This window comes from Macrosteles quadrilineatus, unplaced genomic scaffold (assembly GCF_028750875.1).
Source record: "Macrosteles quadrilineatus isolate MER2022 unplaced genomic scaffold, UCM_ALF_1.0 Scaffold_3__2_contigs__length_128488019, whole genome shotgun sequence".
NCBI lineage: Eukaryota > Metazoa > Arthropoda > Insecta > Hemiptera > Cicadellidae > Macrosteles > Macrosteles quadrilineatus.
The window spans coordinates 95,911,721-95,932,560 of NW_026542596.1; the positions used below are offsets into that span (position 1 = coordinate 95,911,721).

General features: G+C 35.3%; 1 protein-coding gene across 3 annotated transcripts in view; it reads left to right on the forward strand.

The window, feature by feature from the left end:
- LOC128989881 (sodium/potassium/calcium exchanger 3-like) overlaps positions 1-17,083 on the forward strand; it is a 35,767-nt gene extending 18,684 nt beyond the window's left edge. The window contains exons 2-9 of one of the 3 annotated variants that reach the window (XM_054411984.1): positions 2,186-2,371; positions 3,362-3,549; positions 4,362-4,584; positions 6,391-6,564; positions 7,697-7,855; positions 9,059-9,256; positions 11,601-11,702; positions 16,723-17,083. In XM_054411984.1, the coding sequence (XP_054267959.1) occupies positions 2,186-2,371; positions 3,362-3,549; positions 4,362-4,584; positions 6,391-6,564; positions 7,697-7,855; positions 9,059-9,256; positions 11,601-11,702; positions 16,723-17,054 (1,562 nt within the window). In that variant the 3' untranslated portion in view covers positions 17,055-17,083. Of the gene's footprint in view, positions 1-2,185; positions 2,380-3,361; positions 3,550-4,361; positions 4,585-6,390; positions 6,565-7,696; positions 7,856-9,058; positions 9,257-11,600; positions 11,703-16,722 lie in introns of those variants that run through there. The other 2 variants (XM_054411986.1, XM_054411985.1) reach the window with 2 other exon arrangements.
- The last annotated feature ends 3,757 nt before the right edge of the window (positions 17,084-20,840 follow it).

The following is a 20,840-nucleotide window of genomic DNA, read 5'->3' on the forward strand; positions in this document are numbered from 1 at the left end:
CGAGATATACGTTTATCTTTATTGCGCCTCGGCACGAGTCTACTAATGATGATTATACTAGGTATTTCTCTTATCTTTATTTCGGATTTGAATGTCATTGAACAGTGAGTGTCAAATTTATTTGAGATGTTTCCCATACGTGACAAATGTGGAGCGGTTTTATTTCAAGCATGAAGGTCTTGGATGAAATGTGAGGCGATTTTTCAGTTTTACATCCTCGACATGAAACATTTTTGTGGTTTTACAATTTTACAAATTTTATTTTACCAAATAGCATTCTAAGATTGCGTTTATTAGTTTCCAGTTAAATACCTTCAAATAAGTAGATAGATGATGACGTTCTCAATTTTTGAGAGCAAAACGTATTTCTAATCTAAATCATACTTTGTTACTTTGATTTTTCAAATAGTAATAAACCTCCAAAAGTCAACTCTATAACATACATAGCCTTCTTACTTAAATTATTTTCTGCAGAAAAAAGAAACAATAGTTTATTAATTTATCATTCTATCATAGCTTGTTTGTCTGTGATTATTGCAATACTTAATTCCAACGATTTGCAAAATCAATAAATTGCCGACACAAAATGTAGTTTCAGTACTCGACACCGTGGTACTTCCGCAAACCAAAAAACATTTTCATCTTAGTCAAGATAGTTTAGGTTGATAAGGCTGATCAAACTTTACCATAATATTGATGTTACTATCTAACTTTAGTTATATTTAACTAACTGTCAAAGCACTATTACCTTGACAGATCTATCAAACTATACCGGGAGTGTAAGATTAAATTATTAGTCTTGTTTTCTTATTAACCATGGTATGGTTAACAAGTAAACAATATTGGATTGTACCTCTTTAAAATTATTTTCAGAAAGACTAACAGTATTGCAGTTTGAGTTATCATGTATGTATGGTATTTCAATAACGGTAACGGTGTGTACAGTAGACTTTTAAAGATTACAACTTTCTCTAAATAAAGATATAAGTAGAATCTTCTTCATTGCTTTTACAGATTAATAATCCGTACAACACAAAAAGAATCTATCCCTATCAAACTATCCCAAGTTCAACGAGATCGAATAACAAGTAGCTGAAATATAACGATTTTTAGTTGTAAAATGGGGTAGAATAAGGCAGAAGCTAGTCATGTTTGCCCAATTTTACAACTAAAAATCGTAATATTTAGGATATTTCTTTATTCGATCTTTTTGAACTTGGGATAGTTTGATAGGGAATTAAAAATGTTAAATAAAAGTGTTGTTAGCATTTTATCATTAAATTGGCCGTTTTTGAGTAATTTAAGTTTAAAACATTAAAATTTCCGCCATTTTGAAATTTTAAGTTGAATCTTTGACTATTTAGTCAATGGTTGAATCAAGATGAATTCTTTTTCTAACATGGGGCTCTTTTACCTTAACATACATACCAAGTTTCATAAAGATCGGTTGAAAATAATCCAAAAATGAAAATGTGTATGTAAAAAATACACAACGGCAGATATCTGGTTAACAAAGTGATTTTGGGAAAAAATGTATTCTTGATTTTGATCCTAAGAATCCACTTAGTAAATTATGTCCCCATTTTTTTTAACACCCTGTATACGACCCCCCCTGTATAAGGTGGATGTAAAATACGAGATTAATAAGACCTCAAAACAAAAAAGTAAATCGGTCCTGGGTCTAGGTGAGACCTACGGTAATAGTTTATTTGATAGTTTATTACCTGGAAAGTATGGCAATATATGGGAAATTCGCTAAAACCAATTAATGACATTGAACAGCTGTATGAATACTCATAAGAATAACATGGAAACCTTGAACACCCGTGAGGCATAGTCCTATCGTATTTTCACAACTTAATATGCCTATGTGTTTCTACTAGTACCTCACTGCAAAATGTCAGCTCAATCGGTCCGGTAGTTTTCACGTGATGGAACTTCAGAGCTACACACAAAAGCCCATACTTTCACATTTATAATGTTAGTAGGATAATATAATCCAGGTAGCAGGATGGATTTAGAAACAGCATGTCTTGATTATCACCCCAAGTCACAACCACTGAGCTAACTAACATGTTTGGATTTGGTGGTTTTTTAGTTCTCATCATACTTTGTGGTATATGTCTTTGTGTCATCCAAATCTGATGTTTATTTTTTTTAAACTTCAAGTGTTTTGCTTTTCCAGATAACTCAGACTACTGTATACCAAAGGAAGAGTCGAGTGATGATTTCCCGGCAGACATTTTCACCATGAACCAAAGGAAGCATGGAGCCATCGTCATACATGTATGTGTCGGACTCTACTTCTTTATCGTCATCGCATTTGTCTGCAACGACTACTTTCTCCCCTCTGTTGACTGTATTTGTCAAGGTAATAAGGTAATAATTCTTGCACACATACCTATCTAGTAGAGTTATTGCAAGAATGTAATGGAAATGCACAATTTTTCAATGTTATGAAAGTTATTGTTTGCCAGAATGGACTAAATGAGACTTAGTTTGAGAATATAACTTCAATGAGTTTTTACACTTGTTGACTTTAATGAACTCAATTAAATAAAATTAATGTTATTGCCGTTAAACTCATTACAGGCATTGGCAAGCTCACATTCGATATAAAATAAAAAGTTTAAGGTGTTGCATTGTTTTCTCTAAGACAAAAAACCTTAACACTATAAAAAGCAAAGTATAACTTCTTAAGGTGGCTCTCAATAGCATAGTAAATTGTCAACTAGAATTGAAATCATGCAAGAAATTGAGGTGTAAATGCCAGGTACAGGAGGTTATTAAAGGGAAGATGATTTAAATAGAAAAGTTATTTATTGATATTATTGAGGTTCTCACTAAATTTCACGTATAAAGGACTATAATATATCTATTTTCGGGTCCTCCTTAACCCAAAAAGAGGTTTAAAAAGTCACATATGCATGTGTATACAGACTACACCGGTCCAATTTCGATAAAATTTGTTATGAAGGTAAACCTACTAAATCCATGGTATCTACAGGATTTTTTGTGGAATTTCAATTTTTAATGATAATTTTTCCATAAAATAACAAAAATATTTGATTTTTATAAAACAAAACCTTGAATGATTTTGATTAAATGTTGGTATGTTATGGACCTTTTAATATTAAACAATACTGTTAACATATATCCACCTTAAACTATCATAGTAACTCCCTACCGCTAACTATGATAAAGGTTGTTGACAAGCTAATGGCTGAAAGTGGGTGATATATTGTTGATACTGTCTATTAAAAAATTGTGTACACCACTCTATACATGCAATGTCTACTTCAGTATCCAAAGTCAATTATAGTTCCATGACTCATCTTAATCTTGCTTGGTCTTTGTGCAGACTTATCACTTAGTCAAGACGTCGCTGGAGCTACCTTCATGGCACTCGCTACTTGTACGCCCGAACTGTTCACCAACCTGATTGGGACGTTTCTGACGGAGAGTGACCTAGGGGTCGGGACTGTAGTAGGCAGCGCTGTCTTCAACACTCTCGGAGTACCCGCTTGTGGAGGTCTAGCCGCTACTACAGTAAGTGACAATCTGGGAATAACCTAGGGAATTTAGTATCAAGATTACACAGCACATCAAGCAGTCAGTGTGAGTTATCTGAGAGGTTCCTTTGAGTTTTTGTTTTGCAAGTTATTATTCAAATCAATTAATCTGTAAGAGAGAGAGTAAACAAATTGATGATTATTAATTTGTTTGTTTGTTTGAAGTTCAATCACACATTAACTATTGTTTGGATTAGGCTGAAATTTGGTATATAGCTCACATTTCCGAATTCTTATCTCAAAAATCCTTCCGGGCTCCGCCCAAGTGGCTCTGGAGTTTCCCTTTGGAACATAATGAGTATTCATACAGGGAATTAAAGATTTGTGTCAGCTGTTTTAACTACACAAGTTGATTCTATGATATTAAATGGCATTAAAAGTAGTTACAAGATTTTTACTAACAGAGGGTGCAGAACTATAGGAACGACGAGTACTCTGCTAGTAGACATTAGGAACGTCAGATTTAAATAAGAGCTCCAATAAAAGCTGTAGTTGGCATGGCCAGCTGGGCCAACTCAATGTATTGGATATAAAGTCTCTATGTCGGAGTGTTGGGCAAATAACAGTTTATCTGGCCAGCTAGTTACATACAACAGCTGCTATTTATGTTCTAGTCCATCTCTTATTCATTGTTAAAGACAAGTAAAACAGTTTTCAAGTAGTCCAACATTCTGGTTATGATTTGTGCAGTTTTTTTCTATATTCAATTTTTCTGGCATTGAATTATACTTGAATTTTAAAAACGTTGATAGAATGTTAGCAGTTAATTCATGTTATCTTACCACACAGGTCATCAGGTTGCAGGTGTACCCTCTAGCCCGTGACTGTATCATCTACAGCACCGTCATCGGGGTGCTCGCCGTGCTACTCTGGGACGAGAAGATCTACTGGTACGAGTCAGTCATTCTCATCGTTCTCTACTTCTGCTACTGTGTCATTATGTTCTGCGACGGCAAGATTACGAAGGCTGCCAAGAAAGTGTTACGGAAAACAAACTCCTTCGACAGCTCAAGTAGGTGATTGTGTTTCTTTTGTAACAGGCTGTTTTTAATCAGAGGGATTTCAATTAATGGTCCTGTCTGAAGAAACAGTGTGGTATTAGTCTAGAAAGCTTCAGGTTATACTCTAGTATGCATGAGTAGTAGGCATGAGACTGCCTTTGAATTCAGCTTCAATTCCCTAAAGTGTGTACACTGTCCTAAGTGACCAAATGACACTTTTGTTTTAGTTGGGCAAATAAACTGATGATTCGTATACATGGGGTAGGGAGATCATACGGGAGAACAACCAACCAGCTTTTCTGTATGGTAAAATAAACATTCCTCAGGCATAGGGAACGCTTGAGATTTAGTTGCCTTATAGTGTTACGTGATAGAAAAGCAATTTTTCTCAAAATACTTTAGTATTTCACCCTTTATTAATGTTTATAACTTTAATGTGTGCTTTTCCATTAACAGTTTAACTTTCCCATTTTCTATCTATACAAGTGTTTTGTCCATAAATGAAGGTCTCTGAGCTCGCTTCACAATCAAGCGTTCCAATTCAGACGTACACGGTGTTCCTTATTTCATACCCTACGATTCTAGGGCTTTCCCAACCATGAGGGACAATAATATTATCATAGTGTTTGAAGAGTTTTAAAAGAAAATGGAAAAAGTGTGAATCACTTTCTAGGATCAGGTTTCTGAACTAACAATAAAAGTGGCTTCAGCTGTTACATAAGGATGAGAAATCTACTAATGGAGTATTTTTTATCATACCTGTGATCGTCTCCAGCGATTTTTTCAAATCCTGTGACTATTTTTTGGAATCTCGGCATAATTCATGATGATTCCCTGTGATTGCGTTAATGGCAGAATTGCTGTAACGCTGTAAGTGTCTTTACACGATCACAGAAATATCCACCATTATCTCAATACTCATGACAATCTTTCGCGATCGCGGCCATTATCTGAGATCATATTTCAATCGCTTCAAAATTCATGATTATTTCCCGCGATCGTGGCAACGGCTGTCATGATTTCTTGCGATGGTAGTAATTTCCGGTGTTCATAATAGTTTCCCACAATCGTAATTTTCAACCATGCAAAACTAGAGAGGCTATTCGGTAAGCACCTAATCAAATGTTTAGCTTATTAAGAAAAACTACTGTGCGAGGGGAGGCCCAGAGGGGCCTGGGTGCTCGCCCCATCCGCCCATAGGTAAATTCAGGCCCTGGCAGAAATGTGTTTCACAGGGAGTTCAATGAACGCTGATATGTTTTCATAACAAAACCAGCATCAAGTGTTAATCAGTTTCCATCGAGAGTTATTAAAGTGGAATATAATTTTTGCCTGCTGATCAACTTATTTCTGACTTACAGGGATGACTATGGTCCTATGATCACAGAAAACTAATCAAATAACGCAAATTATACTTGGCTGGAGCGTTAATTTTCTTAGACAATGTTTTGGAATACAGTGACGAGATTGAGGTAGATGGAGACTTTAATTTACAGACAGCCCTCTTGTACATAGTATCTTATTGGTGATTTTCCTCTTTAGCAAAAGGCTTATTTTTCAAAGAACTATATCCTTTATCGTTGGAGATCCAATTAAATTAATTAGATAATTACCACTCAACGTATTGTTCTAATCTCTCTTGATCTATTATTCATCATGAGTAAGGAGGTATTTCACTAAAACTTGGTCTGAATTTGTTGTTGGAAAACTATGTTGCTGTAAGTTTAAAAAAAGTGTATACATTTCCATTTCTTTTGGTCACTATCCTAAGCTGAGTAGTTGTGTAGCTCCATTTATATATTTTTTTCATTTTCTAGAGACAATAAAGTCTGATGTAAGCAGTGGTGCTGGAGATGGGATATATCGGCCGACCTATTACCATGGGGAACAGCTCAGCTCATTTCAGAGGGCTCGCTCAGCCAGTTTGAAGGACTCAAAAAATCCCATGGATGCTGAGAAGCAAACCTGTCATGAGGAGGACGAACATAAAGGTATAAAAGGCTATCAGGATTAGCTTAGAAGATTCAACCCAAATATTGGTACTTCCTAGAACAAGAATTCACACTTGTTAATAAATAACAATTAAAATTTATAGCTGGTTATCAAATAAAATTTGTATATACAATTACAAATAAAGTAATATGTCAGAAGCCTGTGGTTAAAACTAAAACCAAAATACGAGTCATTTTTTGACAAAAATATGAGTCAACAAAACATTGTTTTCTCGTATTATGAGAAAATTTCAATTAACAGAAACAAGATAAAGTATGAGAGTAAAAAGCCGTGTTTACAATGGGGTTTGCAACACAAAAATTTACAACAATCCAAAGAATGCTAGCTTTAAGTTAATAAATTTGACGTTTTCAGTGGGTTTCCAGTAACTATATAATAACAATTATTTTCTTAAAGAAGCCGGAATGTTTTACAGCACTTGTTTCAAGCCACATTCACACCGAAGTATACTGTAAAATGTGTTCAACTTTTGTTGTTAGCTCCAGTTTAAATGTTCCTGAAGATTTGGTTTCATAGACCCCCAATCATCGCCTAGGAAGTATAAGCTACCTTCACACTATTGTGTGCATCCTTCGCTCTTCCTTTCTTTGGAGTATTTTGGTATTGTAATGTCTGACTTAAATATAGTGATGGTTACCTACTCTTTTCCTATTTCAATCTTTATTTCAAGAATACCATAATCAAAATCAGTAGTGATTCTAATTCTGTTTGGGAAGGGGCTGCAGGGGCTGAGCCCAACCCAATTGGACTCTTGAAAAATAAATTAAACATACATTTTGTCCTAAAAACGTAACAGAGGATTTTGGACAAAGGAAATGGATATACATTAAAAATGGCTTTAAAAAGTCACCAATTAGCTATGGGAATGCTGAATTTTCCATGAGATGACCCCCAAACCCCTGATCTCCCTTGAGTTGTTGACCCTCTACCCCCCAGTAGCCCCCCTTGAGTAGATCCTAGAACCACCACTGATAAAAATAATTACCAGCATAGATGTGCCTTGGTAAAAATAATATTAGTTCCCAGAGAAATCAAAAGATCCAGTTATGTAATAAGTTAGATAAGACAAATCCGTCACAGTCTAATTTTCTTGTCGATTCCGATTCATAGGAAACCTAAGACGCATTTCATCGTTGCCCTCTATTAGAACGGTGTCCACAGAATGTATATCAATCAACAGCTTGAGACCTTTTGCTATTTCTCAATCTAACGGAGAAACAACCACTTACGGAACTGCAGAAACTATCAGAATACCTGACGATAGTTCAGGTAATCTATCGTGTTTGATTTTGGGATTAATACATCGGAGTGTTAATCGGTTTGTTCGGAGTGTTGCCTTTTTGCACGTTTAAAAACTGTAATGTGAGGTTGCTTGTTAGAGGGGCTGTGTTTTAAGGTTTGATTTTGACTGAAATCGCAATGCGGAAATCTACCCCAGTAAATAAGAGGTACATTTCATACATTTCACCTAAGAGATACATTTCAACTAACACATCATGTTTGTTTCCATATGTTGTAACTTAATAATAACATTTTTGTTTGGTTTTCACATCAATCACTGTCATATTTAAAAATATAATTCCTTTTAGCAATTGTTACTCAGACCAACTAACAAATATAGGCATTTTTAATCGGTTGGAAAATTTCAGCTTTTTTATGTTTTTTTGGACTAACTAGGTCTTTGTCTACACTTTACAGTAATAAGGTATAGGTTTGGAATTGGTGTAATTTATTCAATTAAAAATATATTTTTATTTTATATTGTTGTTTTTAGCTTATGATTTTGTCTAATATTTGGTTTTGTTATTGAATTGGATTATTTATTTCTCTATTTGAATAAATTAGTTAAATTTTATAAGTCTATAAAGAGTAGTTTTGGAAAGTTGTGTGAAACTATCAATAACTTTTTTTTGTTTTTGAAATTGTGCTATGAGAGTTTTATTTGATTAATTAAATAAACACATCACATCCTCACATTTTCAATTTTATCTAACTCAAATGTCTTAGTAAAGCCGAAGCTGCCACTTTTTTATGTTAAATTAAAAGTTTTTTTTTAATATGTGCCCCATATAAGTTCCATATTTGATTATTGATAGTTTAGTGCTCGATTTGTGGGGGAACGCGGCGGAACGGAGTTCCGGCACCTCTCTTTCGGGAAGATACAAATATTGACATTTTATACAGGTACATAAATAGGTAAATTTACATTAAATAGATTACAGTTCCGGCAATTTATTTTGTACAAATCAAGCACTGAGTTTACGTAAAGGTCCCTGCCATGGCCATGGGCTTTATGGATCTTGGCTTAGACCTTTTCCTAATGCTAATAACAGAAGACAACCTCTGTAATGTGCAAATCAGAGATTATATGTATCGTTGAAATTTTTCAACAATTTCAGAATAGATTCCAGTTAAGCAGCTATGCACAAAATACTATACACATCCAATTGTATTTTAAATTTTTGTTTTCAGAAACCGCACTCTGTATCAGACCTAAGGGGTTCTGGAGGAGTTTTTGGTGGTTCTTCACACTCCCGGTAGAGGTAGTTCTCTGGTTGACAATTCCCAACTGTCGCAACCATCGAAAACTCTATCCACTAACATTCATAATGTGCATTGTATGGATCGGAATCTCTTCCTATGTTGTATCGTGGATGATGACAATTTTTGGTAAGCTTAAGTTGATTTATTTTTTGCCAGAGAAATGTGTAATATCTGGTATTCATACTATTTTTAGCAGGGCTGCCAATGAGCCCAGGCCCAGGGGAGCAAGAGGTTAAAGTTTGTTGGGGGCGGAAGGTAGAGAAACATTTCCCCCACAATTAAGTATGGAGAGGGTGCAATTATCAGCGCATATTACATGCAAACTACAGGCCTGATTTCTTGTTTGCCTGTTGTTGGTTTGTAAGAAGCAGTAATACCTATAATTCCTTTATGGTAACTGGGTTAGACTGCATTTTCCTCATGAAAACAAGAACCTTCTTCGGATTTCAAGGTAAACAATTTAACAAGTCATTTACCCATCTACCCAAATAGTTTATGTTAGTGTTGTTCTTGTTAACAATACACTACACATTACGATCGTCTGGTAATGTTAAGAGGGTTGACCACAGGCCTTTACAATAGAATGGTGAACTACCCTATGGGAGAGCGAGCTGGTCTAGTGTTTAGAGCAAGGGACTCCGGTTCCTGGGATCCCGGGTTCAAATCCCGCCAAATCACCAATGGATTTTTCTAAGTGATAATGCCGTAACTCCTAGATCTAGCCTGAAGTAATGTGAAAAACAATTCCGCACTCGTGCCTAGCGTCCTAGGACAAAAAAAAACCTATGAGCTGCACGTAAAATCGCGCAACTAAGATAGAGGATTCATACCAGCATACACAAGAGCACTCTTTTATTCCAGAGTAGAGTGACAACAAAAAACATGGAAACATCCTTCTTTTTGCCATCCCAGTTTCAATAATTTGAATTGTTGAGCGGAGCGAAGCGAAGCTCTTATACTACACTCCTGCTTTTGTTTTACAAATACTCCTCCTGAACGGCTGAAGCAATCTGCACCAAATTTAGCACAACCATAGTAACCGACCATGGGAAGGTATAAATCTGAAATGGTACAAATCGGACCACAGGGCTTTTCTCTACGTGAATTCAAACTTTTGGAAATTTAACATGGGCCTTATGGGTTAGTTGGTTGCCATGACATTATTTGTGAGATAACAATAAAAAGGTAAACAAGAGTCGCAACATATGTTAGTCAACGAATCATCCAAATAGCATATTACAAATACCGTACAGAGAAAAAGGGAAGAAAAATCGGATTAATATCATTGAGTTTGAGTATAATTTACTACAAAATGAAATACCAATAATTATGGTTGGCGGAATAAGGCTGATGCACCATAATCCAAATAGCCATTCCATTTATGTGAACCAAATCTAGGCCTACATACAATTGATTTTGGATACTGCAAGTAGACATTCCATTGACGTGAACCAGGCGTACCATTGACATTGGATACTGCAAATAGACACTCCATTTATGTGAATCAAATGAACCACTGCTTTGGATCCTGCAAGTAGACAATTCATTTACATGAACCAAATGCAACATTGAGTTTGGATACTCCAAGTAAACAATTCGTTTACGTGAACCCGACGTATCATTGACTTTGGATACTGCAAGTAAGCAATTCGTATCATTAACTTGGAATACTGCAAATAGACATTCCATTTATGTAAACCGTCAATGCGTACCATTGACTTTGGATAATGCAAATAGGCATTTTATTTATCCGAACCAAATGTATCATTGGCATTGGATACTGTAATTAGACATTTAATATATGAGAACCAGATTAAACATAAACGTTGGTTCCTGCAAGTAGACAATTCATTTGCGTGAACCAGACTTATAATTGACTTAGAATACTGCAAATAGACATTCCATTTAAGTGAACCAAATATACCATTGACATTGGATCTGCAAGTATCTCATTTACGAGGAACAGATGTAAAATTGACTTTAGAAAAGTATTGGATTAATATGCTAGCTCCGCTCAATATTGCAAGCATACAACTGCATTGCACACCTAGATTTACCGTTGTTGGCGTTTGCTTGAGTGTTCATGTAAGTAAGTTAAGAGATAGGTAAGAGATTTGTGTCACCCTGAAGACATCCCGAAGAAGACCCCTGAAGATGACACATAAGGTGGAGAAATGCGTATGCTGGCGCTTAAACTTCTACTTACAATAACTCACACAGCAACTATAAAGTTAAATGTAATAGAAACATCAAAAATTTGCAATCGGACTTATAAGCTGTCATCGTATTTTTTTAGCGTCAAAAAAATATTCTGTTAGGGAAGTGAACTTACCAATTGAATCACAGAAATAATTCCTTTCTAACACACTGGAAGATCTCCACATTTTTTTTATTTTTCTAATTTATTTTTCTTAAGTTTATTATATATTTCATTACTGATTGAGTTTACTAATAAGTATTTCCTTTACAGGTAACACATACAACCTGAGTGATTCCATAATGGGGATAACATTCCTAGCCATTGGAGGAAGCATGCCAGAAGCGTGTTCAAGTGTCATTAACGCACGATTAGGTAATTACTGTTTTTTAACATGATGGTATGTATGTGGTTATGTGAAATGAACAGACATAATGATTTGTGTGTGATGTTTTAATGTTAAGCCTATACAACTATAATTTTCCCAAAATATGGTATGTAAAACGACATATCCTCCTCTAATATGAGGCAGCAGTGAAATAAAAGTGGCAACACTGTAGTTAACATTTGTTTTCCTGATATTACCATGGCAATAGACTGTACGGTGCGAGTTGCCACAGGCCACCGTGATCTTGTATCAGAGAGGCTATCAAAAATTAAAACAGTCTTTGGTATGGAAAAACACCAAAAGTTGTGAACACCAAATCAAATTTAAGTAGCCCTGTTAATTAATTTTTTAAGCTTCCGGTATTCCAAAATGTTGTGGCTTTTATTAATAATCATTTAGATATTATTTTTTTAATCTATAAGAGTAGGGTATAATGCAAATAATTAAAGAAATTTATGAAGACTATCACACTTGTTTCATATTGATATTTTACAGGGAAGAAAATTGGGTTTTTTTATGGAAATATTGATAGCTTAGTACCGGTATAAAGTAAACAAAATTTCATAAAAATATGTCCATAGACAAGCAAGCTACAACAGTTTATTTATTCTCCATAAGAATAACATAGTAATTTTAAATTTACACTTTTTTTGATTTTTCCATAACCATTAGGCATACAACAATGCTTCGATATACTAAATTATTTGTTTTTTGAGCTCTACCAATGGGTACAAAATGGTTGGGAAAGAAATTGCAAAATTTTATGTTTTCATGGTGAAAAATAAGGAAAACCCAATTTTCCCCCAATAAAACCCTGCATAAACCCCTGTTCTAAAGGCCGATCATGCTAATTTGCGAACTCGTCTGAATAAATGTAGGTTCACATGTTTAAACCAAATTTCATCAAAATCGGATAATTTTTGCTTGAGTTATCGTGCTAACGGACATATATCTAAATACTATACAATCCGATGTGTAACTGACTGGGGATACAAATTCTAGACCACTTCTAGATGAGCTAGAGACTTGAAATTTTCGGTGGTTGTAGGTCTAGTGCCCAAACCACCCATAAAATTCCAAAAAGTCGCATTTTCAAATTTTAACCCCCCCGAAAATTCGAATTCCCCCCCCCATGTTATTCTTATGGGGAATAACATTAAAAATGGCCGACTTTCGTGTTCCCATCTGAACCACTTAGAAACGTGCTAGAGACTTCAAATTTGCGTAGTATTGTAGTGTGAGGTCTTACAATACCGGTGGAATTTGCAAAAGTCCCATTTTCAAATTTTAACCCCCCCAAAAATCCAAAATGGCGGACCTCTGAAAACGAAAAAACACTTTTTTTCGACCGGATGTAGCTCGAAAACGGTAAGAGATAGAAAAGATTTGAAAGTATATCCAGGAACAGGAATTAAATTTTATACAAAACCCTCTTGGCGTTTTCCAAAAATCGGACTCCTTCAGCTTCAAAAACCGCCCTACTTTCAAAATTTGGTAAATTTTTATTGAATTTTTACCGGTTTTCGTCATTTTTTCATACCTAAATAATTTTTTTCCGCAAATATTATTATTGCTTTGTATTGTCCTTACTTTACTTTAAATTTCACTTGGTAATTGTTTTTTCGTAACTTCACTGCTTGACCCCCAAAATTAATTTTAATCTCAAAATTTGAAGGTTTTTTGCTACTTTTACGAGCCCTATGTTATTCTTATGGAGAATAAGATTGAAATTTAATGACTTTGGTATGGTCAGCTGAATCGTTTGGAAACGTGCTAGAGACTTGTAATTTGGTAGTATTGTAGTAAGGGATCATAAGCTAATGGTGAAATTCCCAAAAGTCCCATTTTCAAATTTTAACCCCCCCAAAAATCCAAAATGGCGGACCTCTGAAAACGAAAAAACACGTTTTTTTTTCAACAGGATGTAGCTCGAAAACTGTAAGAGCTAGAAAAGGTTGGAAAGAATTTTAGCGAAAGGAAATTAAATTTTCTACAAAACCCTAATAAGCGTTTTCCAAAAATCGCACTGCTTCAGCTTCAAAAAACGCCATACTTTTAAAATTTGATAAATATCTTTCAAATTTTTACTGGTTTTCGCTATTTTTTCATACTTAAATAATTACTTTTTGCAGATATTATTAGTGCTCTGTGTTCTTCTTGATTTACTTTAAATTCTACTCATTTAACGTTTTTTTGTATCTTTACTCCTTAACCCCCAAAACTTAGGTTTAATGTCAAAATTTAAAGTTTTTTTACCACTTTTACAAGCCCCGTGTTATTCTTATGGAGAATAACATTGAAAGTGGTCGACTTTCGTATGCTCATCTGAACTGTTTAGAAACATGCTAGAGACTTGAAACTTGGTATTATTGTAGTAGGGGATCTTATATTAACGGTATCGCACTCCTTCAGCTTCAAAAAACGCCCTACTTTCAAAATTTGGTAAATTTTTATTACATTTTTACCGGTTTTCGCCATGTTTTCATACTTAAATATTTTTTTTTCAAAAATTATTATTGCTTTGTATTCTCCTAACTTTACTTTAAATTTTACTCTTTACATGTTTTTTCGTAACTTTACTCCTTGACCCCCAAAACTTAGTTTTAATCTCAAAATTTGAAGGTTTTTTGCCACTTTTACGAGCCCCGTGTTATTCTTATGGAGAATAAGATTGAAATATAATGACTTTGGTATGGTCATATGAATCGTTTAGAAATGTGCTAGAGACTTGTAATTTGGTAGTATTGTAGTAAGGGATGATAAGCTAATGGTGAAATTTTCAAAAGTCCCATTTTCAAATTTTAACCCCCCCAAAAATCCAAAATGGCGGACCTCTGAAAACGATAAAACACGTTTTTTTCAAACGGATTTAGCTCGAAAACAGTAAGAGCTAGAAAAGATTTGAAAGTATATTCAGGAACAGGAATTGAATTTTCTACAAAACCCTCTTGGGTGTATTCCGAAAATCGCACTCTTTCGGGTTCAAAAAACTCCCTACTTTCAAAATTTGGTAAATTTCTTTCAACTTTTTACCGGTTTTCGCTATTTTTTCATACTTAAATCATTCCTTTTTTGCAAATATTATTATTGCTTTGTATTCTCCTTACTTTAGTTAAAATTTTACACGGTACGTGTTTTTTCGTAACTTTACTCCTTAACCCCCAAAACTTAGGTTTAATGCCAACATTTGAAAGTTTTTACGAGCCCCATGTTATTCTTATGGAGAAAACATTTGTAACCCCATAAAAACCACCATAAGTCCCCGTTCCCATGGTCCGTTCATGCTATAGATTTACTCTGGTTTACTTAAGGTTTCATCCCCCTATCGAATTTACAACCCCCCCCCCCAATATTAAATGCCCCCAATGTTATTCTTACAGGTGCATAAGTCTAAATCACGTTTACACATTTCTAGATTAACTGGATATCTGAAATTTTGAATGATTGTAGATCTTGCGCCCTTTCCGAAAAGTTACATTTTACAAATATAACACCCACCCCCACGAAATATAGAATCCCCCCCCCCCAATGTTATTCCTACAGGTCCATCGGTCTAAATAAATTTTACCCACTTCTAAAATAGCTAAAGATCTGAAATTTGGCTCAATTGCAGGTCTTGCGCCATGGCCCATTTCTATTTACCCCCTACCAAAAAAGGGGGCCTGGGGGCGGAGCCCCCAGCGAGCCAAAGGCGAGTATTTATATATATACTAGCTGTAACCCGCGGGCTTTGCCCCGTTTAACTTCTTAATTTTCAAGATTATCTCGTTCGCAATCACGTCTTGGTTGAAGTTTGTTCGCTACGCTCACTCACCTTTAGGTTGGAGCTCGTTCGCTGCGCTCACTTGCCTTCAGGTTAGCTCGTTCGCTACGCTAACTCGCCTCCAGGTTGAAGTTCGTTCGCTACGCTCACTCACGTTTTGGTTGTAAATTATCTGTTGTCATAAATGTAAAGGAAATAATAGTGCTGCACCCTGTTGGTAATCCTTGTAACTTTAATGCTATTGAACATCATAGAACAGAACCAACTTGTTTAATTGAAACAGCTGTTAAGATTCAATAATTCCATTTCTCATAAGGTTAACATGGGAAACTCCAGAGCCACTGGGGCGGAGCCCGAAAGGATTTTTGAAATAAGAATATGCCTATATGTTAATCGGGAATGTGAACTATCGACCTCTAGGCACCTCAAAACGTAAAATTAAATCGGTCCCGGGTCCAGGTCTTACCATGAGACCTACGGTAATAGCATATTTCCTATATGGAAAATTCTCTAAAAAGAGGAAACATTGAGTGGTAACTTATAAATATGATTGATCCTGGGAAAGATTAATAGATTTATGGCTCGAAACTGGGGTAAGTTGTGTTTATTTATTGGGATTTTTGTGAGTGGTCGAGGTTAAGCAACTGCTGCTCCCAGTTAGAAACAAAGTTGCATTCATTGACTTCGGGTTAGCTAAATTCATAATTCATAGGTTTCAATTTCTTCTGTTGCCTCAGTTCCAGCAACAATAAACAAAAAAATAAATATAGGTGAGTCGGTGGCTCAGTCGGTAGCGTCACAGACTTCAGGCCAAAGGCAGCGATGTCGTGGGTTCGGATCCTGGTCAATGCCGAAAACATTTTATCAGTACAGCTCACCTTTGTACTGTACTGGCTCACTCCTTGCTTTGCTGGATACGTTCCACACAAGGGCAGTTAGTCTATGTGGACGGGCCACTGAGCTACAATTCTAACTGGAGGTAGCACTGAATGTCAACGTTGCGTGTCCCCAGCCGCCATGTTTGCGCGAGGTGTGAGTTATAAAGAAGCCATGTTATTGGATGAAAAAACCTGCTGCTATACCAACCTAACAAAATCAGCGACACGCTTTTGACAGACTTCTGCCATGGCAGTGCTACCTCCAGTTATAATTTTAGCTCAGTGGGACGGGCAAATGCAAGGATAAAAGAGGCTGCCAACCTTTAAAAAAAAACCAAAATAACCATAATGAATTTGTTGGTCTAGGTATAGGCTCAATGAGCATCAGCAATGCGCTAGGGGCCAACACCCTAGACATTCTACTGTGCCTTGGACTTCCGTGGATGATCAAGACTCTTCTGCCAGCGTCCTGGGGTGGAGGTCCCATTAAGATTCAATCTCCCGGTCTCACCTATAACACAGCAGCACAGATCGCCTGTGTTGCCATCCTTTTTGTGGCAGCTTATCTCAACAAGTTCCATTACAATAAAATCTTGGGTTCGGTCTGCCTAGTGATGTACCTGTCATCTATCGCTTTTATTTTAGTTGTTGAAACCAATGTGTTCCACTGGACACAAGGAAAAGTGTATTGTAGCTAGTCAATAAAATTGTTAATTTATTTTTATAATTGAGTCTTTTTCTTTTAGTTTACCTCATTGTATTTTTTACAAGACCGATTTATGTTTTGACGTATGTTTATAAAAATCTGGTCTTAAATATTGTCACCAGGGTTGGATTTAGTTTAGTTTAGTAGACAAAACAAGCTCTAAGCCTGTAGAGGTTATTCTGGATTATTTTAAAACAGAACCTCTATAAAATTATGGGTTTTACTCTGTGTACGTAGAAATACAAAAATAAATTAAACTTAGCGCAACAAGTTTTTTCATCAGGCCACAAATTATAGAGCTCAAAAATATACTATATCTCACATTACTAAACTCAGAATATAAGAGCATCATCAGACCAGTTCTCCTCTATGGATCAGAAAATTGGATTTTTAACTAAAAAAAAAAAAAAAAAACAGAAAGGAAAATTATAGTATTTGAAAACAAAATATTAAGAAGAGTGTACAGGCCGACTTTTGAAGTTGGGCAATGGAGATTAAAGCATAATTGGGAACTGATAAAATTATTTAAAGACCAGGATATTGTCGCTGAGGTACGGAGTAGAAGGATGAGATGAACATCAGGATATTAGGGAACTTTTAGGGGACTTTTAATTTTTTTTTTCATAAGAAAACAAGATGACTCCTTACCAAAGAAAGCACTTGGAGATTGGAGAACAACCCAGAAGTAAGAAGACCCCTTGGTAGACCAAAACTGAAACTTGGTGGGACCAAGTAGAAAAGGACTTACGAAAACTGGGAAGAAAGACAAGGACGGGAATAATGGAGCAAGTGCAGGAAAATCACTTTCGGAACGAGTTGTGGACGAAACTTTTGATCACGATATTTTAAAAAATCTCCACACATGAAGAATAATTAAAACATACCTCAGATGTATCAAAATATATCAGATATTAAAACTGTTATATTATTTCTCAAACAGTTTTTGAATATCAAAATCAAATAAAACGAGCTGCTATACCCCTGCTTCGCAGCGGGAAGAAAACATGGAAAAGAATAATGTGTTTCTTATATCTGCTGTATAAAATAGTTGAAACACATTATATTACAGTATTAACTTTAGAATAAACACTCAACTTTACCACCTAGTGAAGTATGGCAGCCATTACAGTATATAAGTGGTGCTGACTGTGTTTTGAAAATACAGCAACTCTGTGATTAAATTTGAAAAGCAGTGGCATCATTTCACCAAATCCTTGGGGGGGGGCAAACAATGGGGGTCCGGGGGAATTTTTTGCAGTTTTTAAACAAAAAAAGAGCGGTTTAAGTTTATTTTAACTGTCAAAAGCACTTAGAAGAAAAACAAAATTATGAGTAAAATTTATTAATTTTTTTATTTAGGAAGAAAATTAATGAACTATACTGACAACAAACAGAAACAAAATACAGTAATATGTTGGTAAGTTAGTCAGCTAAGAAACGTGATCAATAGTTCCATGATGTATTAATTGTTTGTTATTAGATTCATGACCAATTTCTCTTGAATGAATACGGTTATAGCCTATAGTTTATATTCGTTTATTTTGGTTTTTAAATGAAACACAAGTATTTAAGTACTTAAAAGCAAATAAAATTGTATTAACAATAGAAAAATATTTGACCCAAAAGTACAAAAGGTTCTATTTAACTGGTATATTAGACTGGTAGTCTACAATGTTCAAAATAAATTACAGTAGGCACATAAAATTGATACACGTGTATAATTTTAATGGTTGAATAAATTCATAAAAGTAAATGACAAAGCAATGCTTCTAAAAAATCTGCATGTTTATGTATGTACTAGCTGTACCCGCGGGCTTCGCCCCGTTTAACTTCATAAGTATTCGCATGGCTCATTCACGTCCTGGTTGAAGTTCGTGTTCGCTCACTCACCTTAGGTTGGAGCTCGTTCGCTGCGCTCACTTGCCTTCGGGTTAGCTCGTTCGCTACGCTAACTCGCCTCCAGGTTGAAGTTCGTTCGCTACGCTCACTCACCTTTTGGTTGGAAAGTAGCTGTTGTCATAAATAAAAAAATAATAGTGCTGCACCCTGTTGGTAATACTTGTAACTTTTATGTTATTGAACATCGTAGAGCAGAACCAACTTGTTTAATTGTAACAGCTGTTAAGATTCATTAATTACTTTAAAATATGAAAAATCATAAGATTAACATGGGGGACTACAGAGCCACTGGGGCGGAGCCCGAAAGGGTTTTTGAGATAAGAATATGCTTTAATGTTAATCGGGAATGTGAGCTATCATCATGCCAAATTTCAGCCCAATCCGTCCAGTAGTTTATGCGTGATTGAGCAACACACACACACACACAAACATACACACAAACTTTCAGATTTATAATATTAGTAAGATAAACTAGACGAAGTAAGTGGTTGATCGTACAGAACCAAGAAGAAAAAGTAAATGAATAAAACTACTAATAATTTATGTAAACTCAGAATGGTACTGCGGGACACCAAAAAAATAATATTTTTGTTTAAAATTAGTGTACAAGAATAGGCTGATTTTTGTCTGCCTTGCTTTTTAGGATTTGACAGGAGAAAATATTTGTACATATATTAGCTAGTACAGCATATTTTTTTCTCTAGCCCAGGAACGGGGGGAGGCAAATGCTCCTCTGCCCCCCCCCAAAAAAAAATTACGCCCCAGTTGAAAAGATGCACTGATTTGAAATGTAAAACATACTTACTTTCAAATCCCTACTTTTGATGGTAGTAGATCCAAAAGAATATGGCTACATACCTTAGTGTAGCAAATAACATCAATTACTTGATATTGAGGCTATGAACTATATGTTTTATAGTTCTTCAATTTTAGCCCAGCCTCTTTATGTAGCTTTACTATATATAAATCACAATACTTTATACCACTTGTACTACTTTTCTTTAACCAAACAAAACCCTCTTACCCCATATATTTCCTCAATCTATATAAAGTATCATCATAAACATATTTTTCAAGTAAATAAATAACAAACACCAGTTAATTGCATTGACGAGCTGTTTCATTAAATAAATTAAAATAAATCATTTAAAATTTAGAAGTATGTCAAGCTCAGCCACGGCCACCTCTGCAGGCCGCGGTCTGGTAGAATTGGCAACGTCGCAAGTGGTGTTGTTTAGTGGCAGACGTCCCATAAGATTACATGGCAGACAGATGACATCAGCGCATTAATTCGCACTTTATTGATTTAAATTTAAATTTATGAACATAAATTTATTAAAATATTGTAAATAAAACATACAGAATTGAAAACCGAAACATTATGAATTAAAAATCTATATCTGTACATTTGAAATTGAGCATATAGTGTGGCCTTGAGTGGAGTCAATATTGTCATAGTCCAGTAACCAATCTTTTGTAAATACACATTAGCTGCTTCCAAACAAAACAGCTGTTATAACACCACTTGCAACGTTGCCACTTCGAAGGCCTGGAGTTAAATGCGGCCGTGGCTCAGCCCTTTGGAAATAGGTCTGCGGGGAAGAGCCCTTAAGAAATTCGTCTAAACCAATACTTTTCGGCAAATATACACACTCCAAGCTTCGTTTTGATGTGCCATATGCCTTTAATTTTATTTTGATAAAATGCCGTTTACACAAATTGGAATGCATATCACTTTAATAATATAGATTTTCCAAAGCAAAACCTTAATAATACGGTAAGTAATAACTTAAAAATTAGAGGTTCAGCGGTTCAGGTTATGTTTATTGTGCCGTTTTCATTGTTGGTGACAATCATCACTCTTTCGTTTATATGGTTT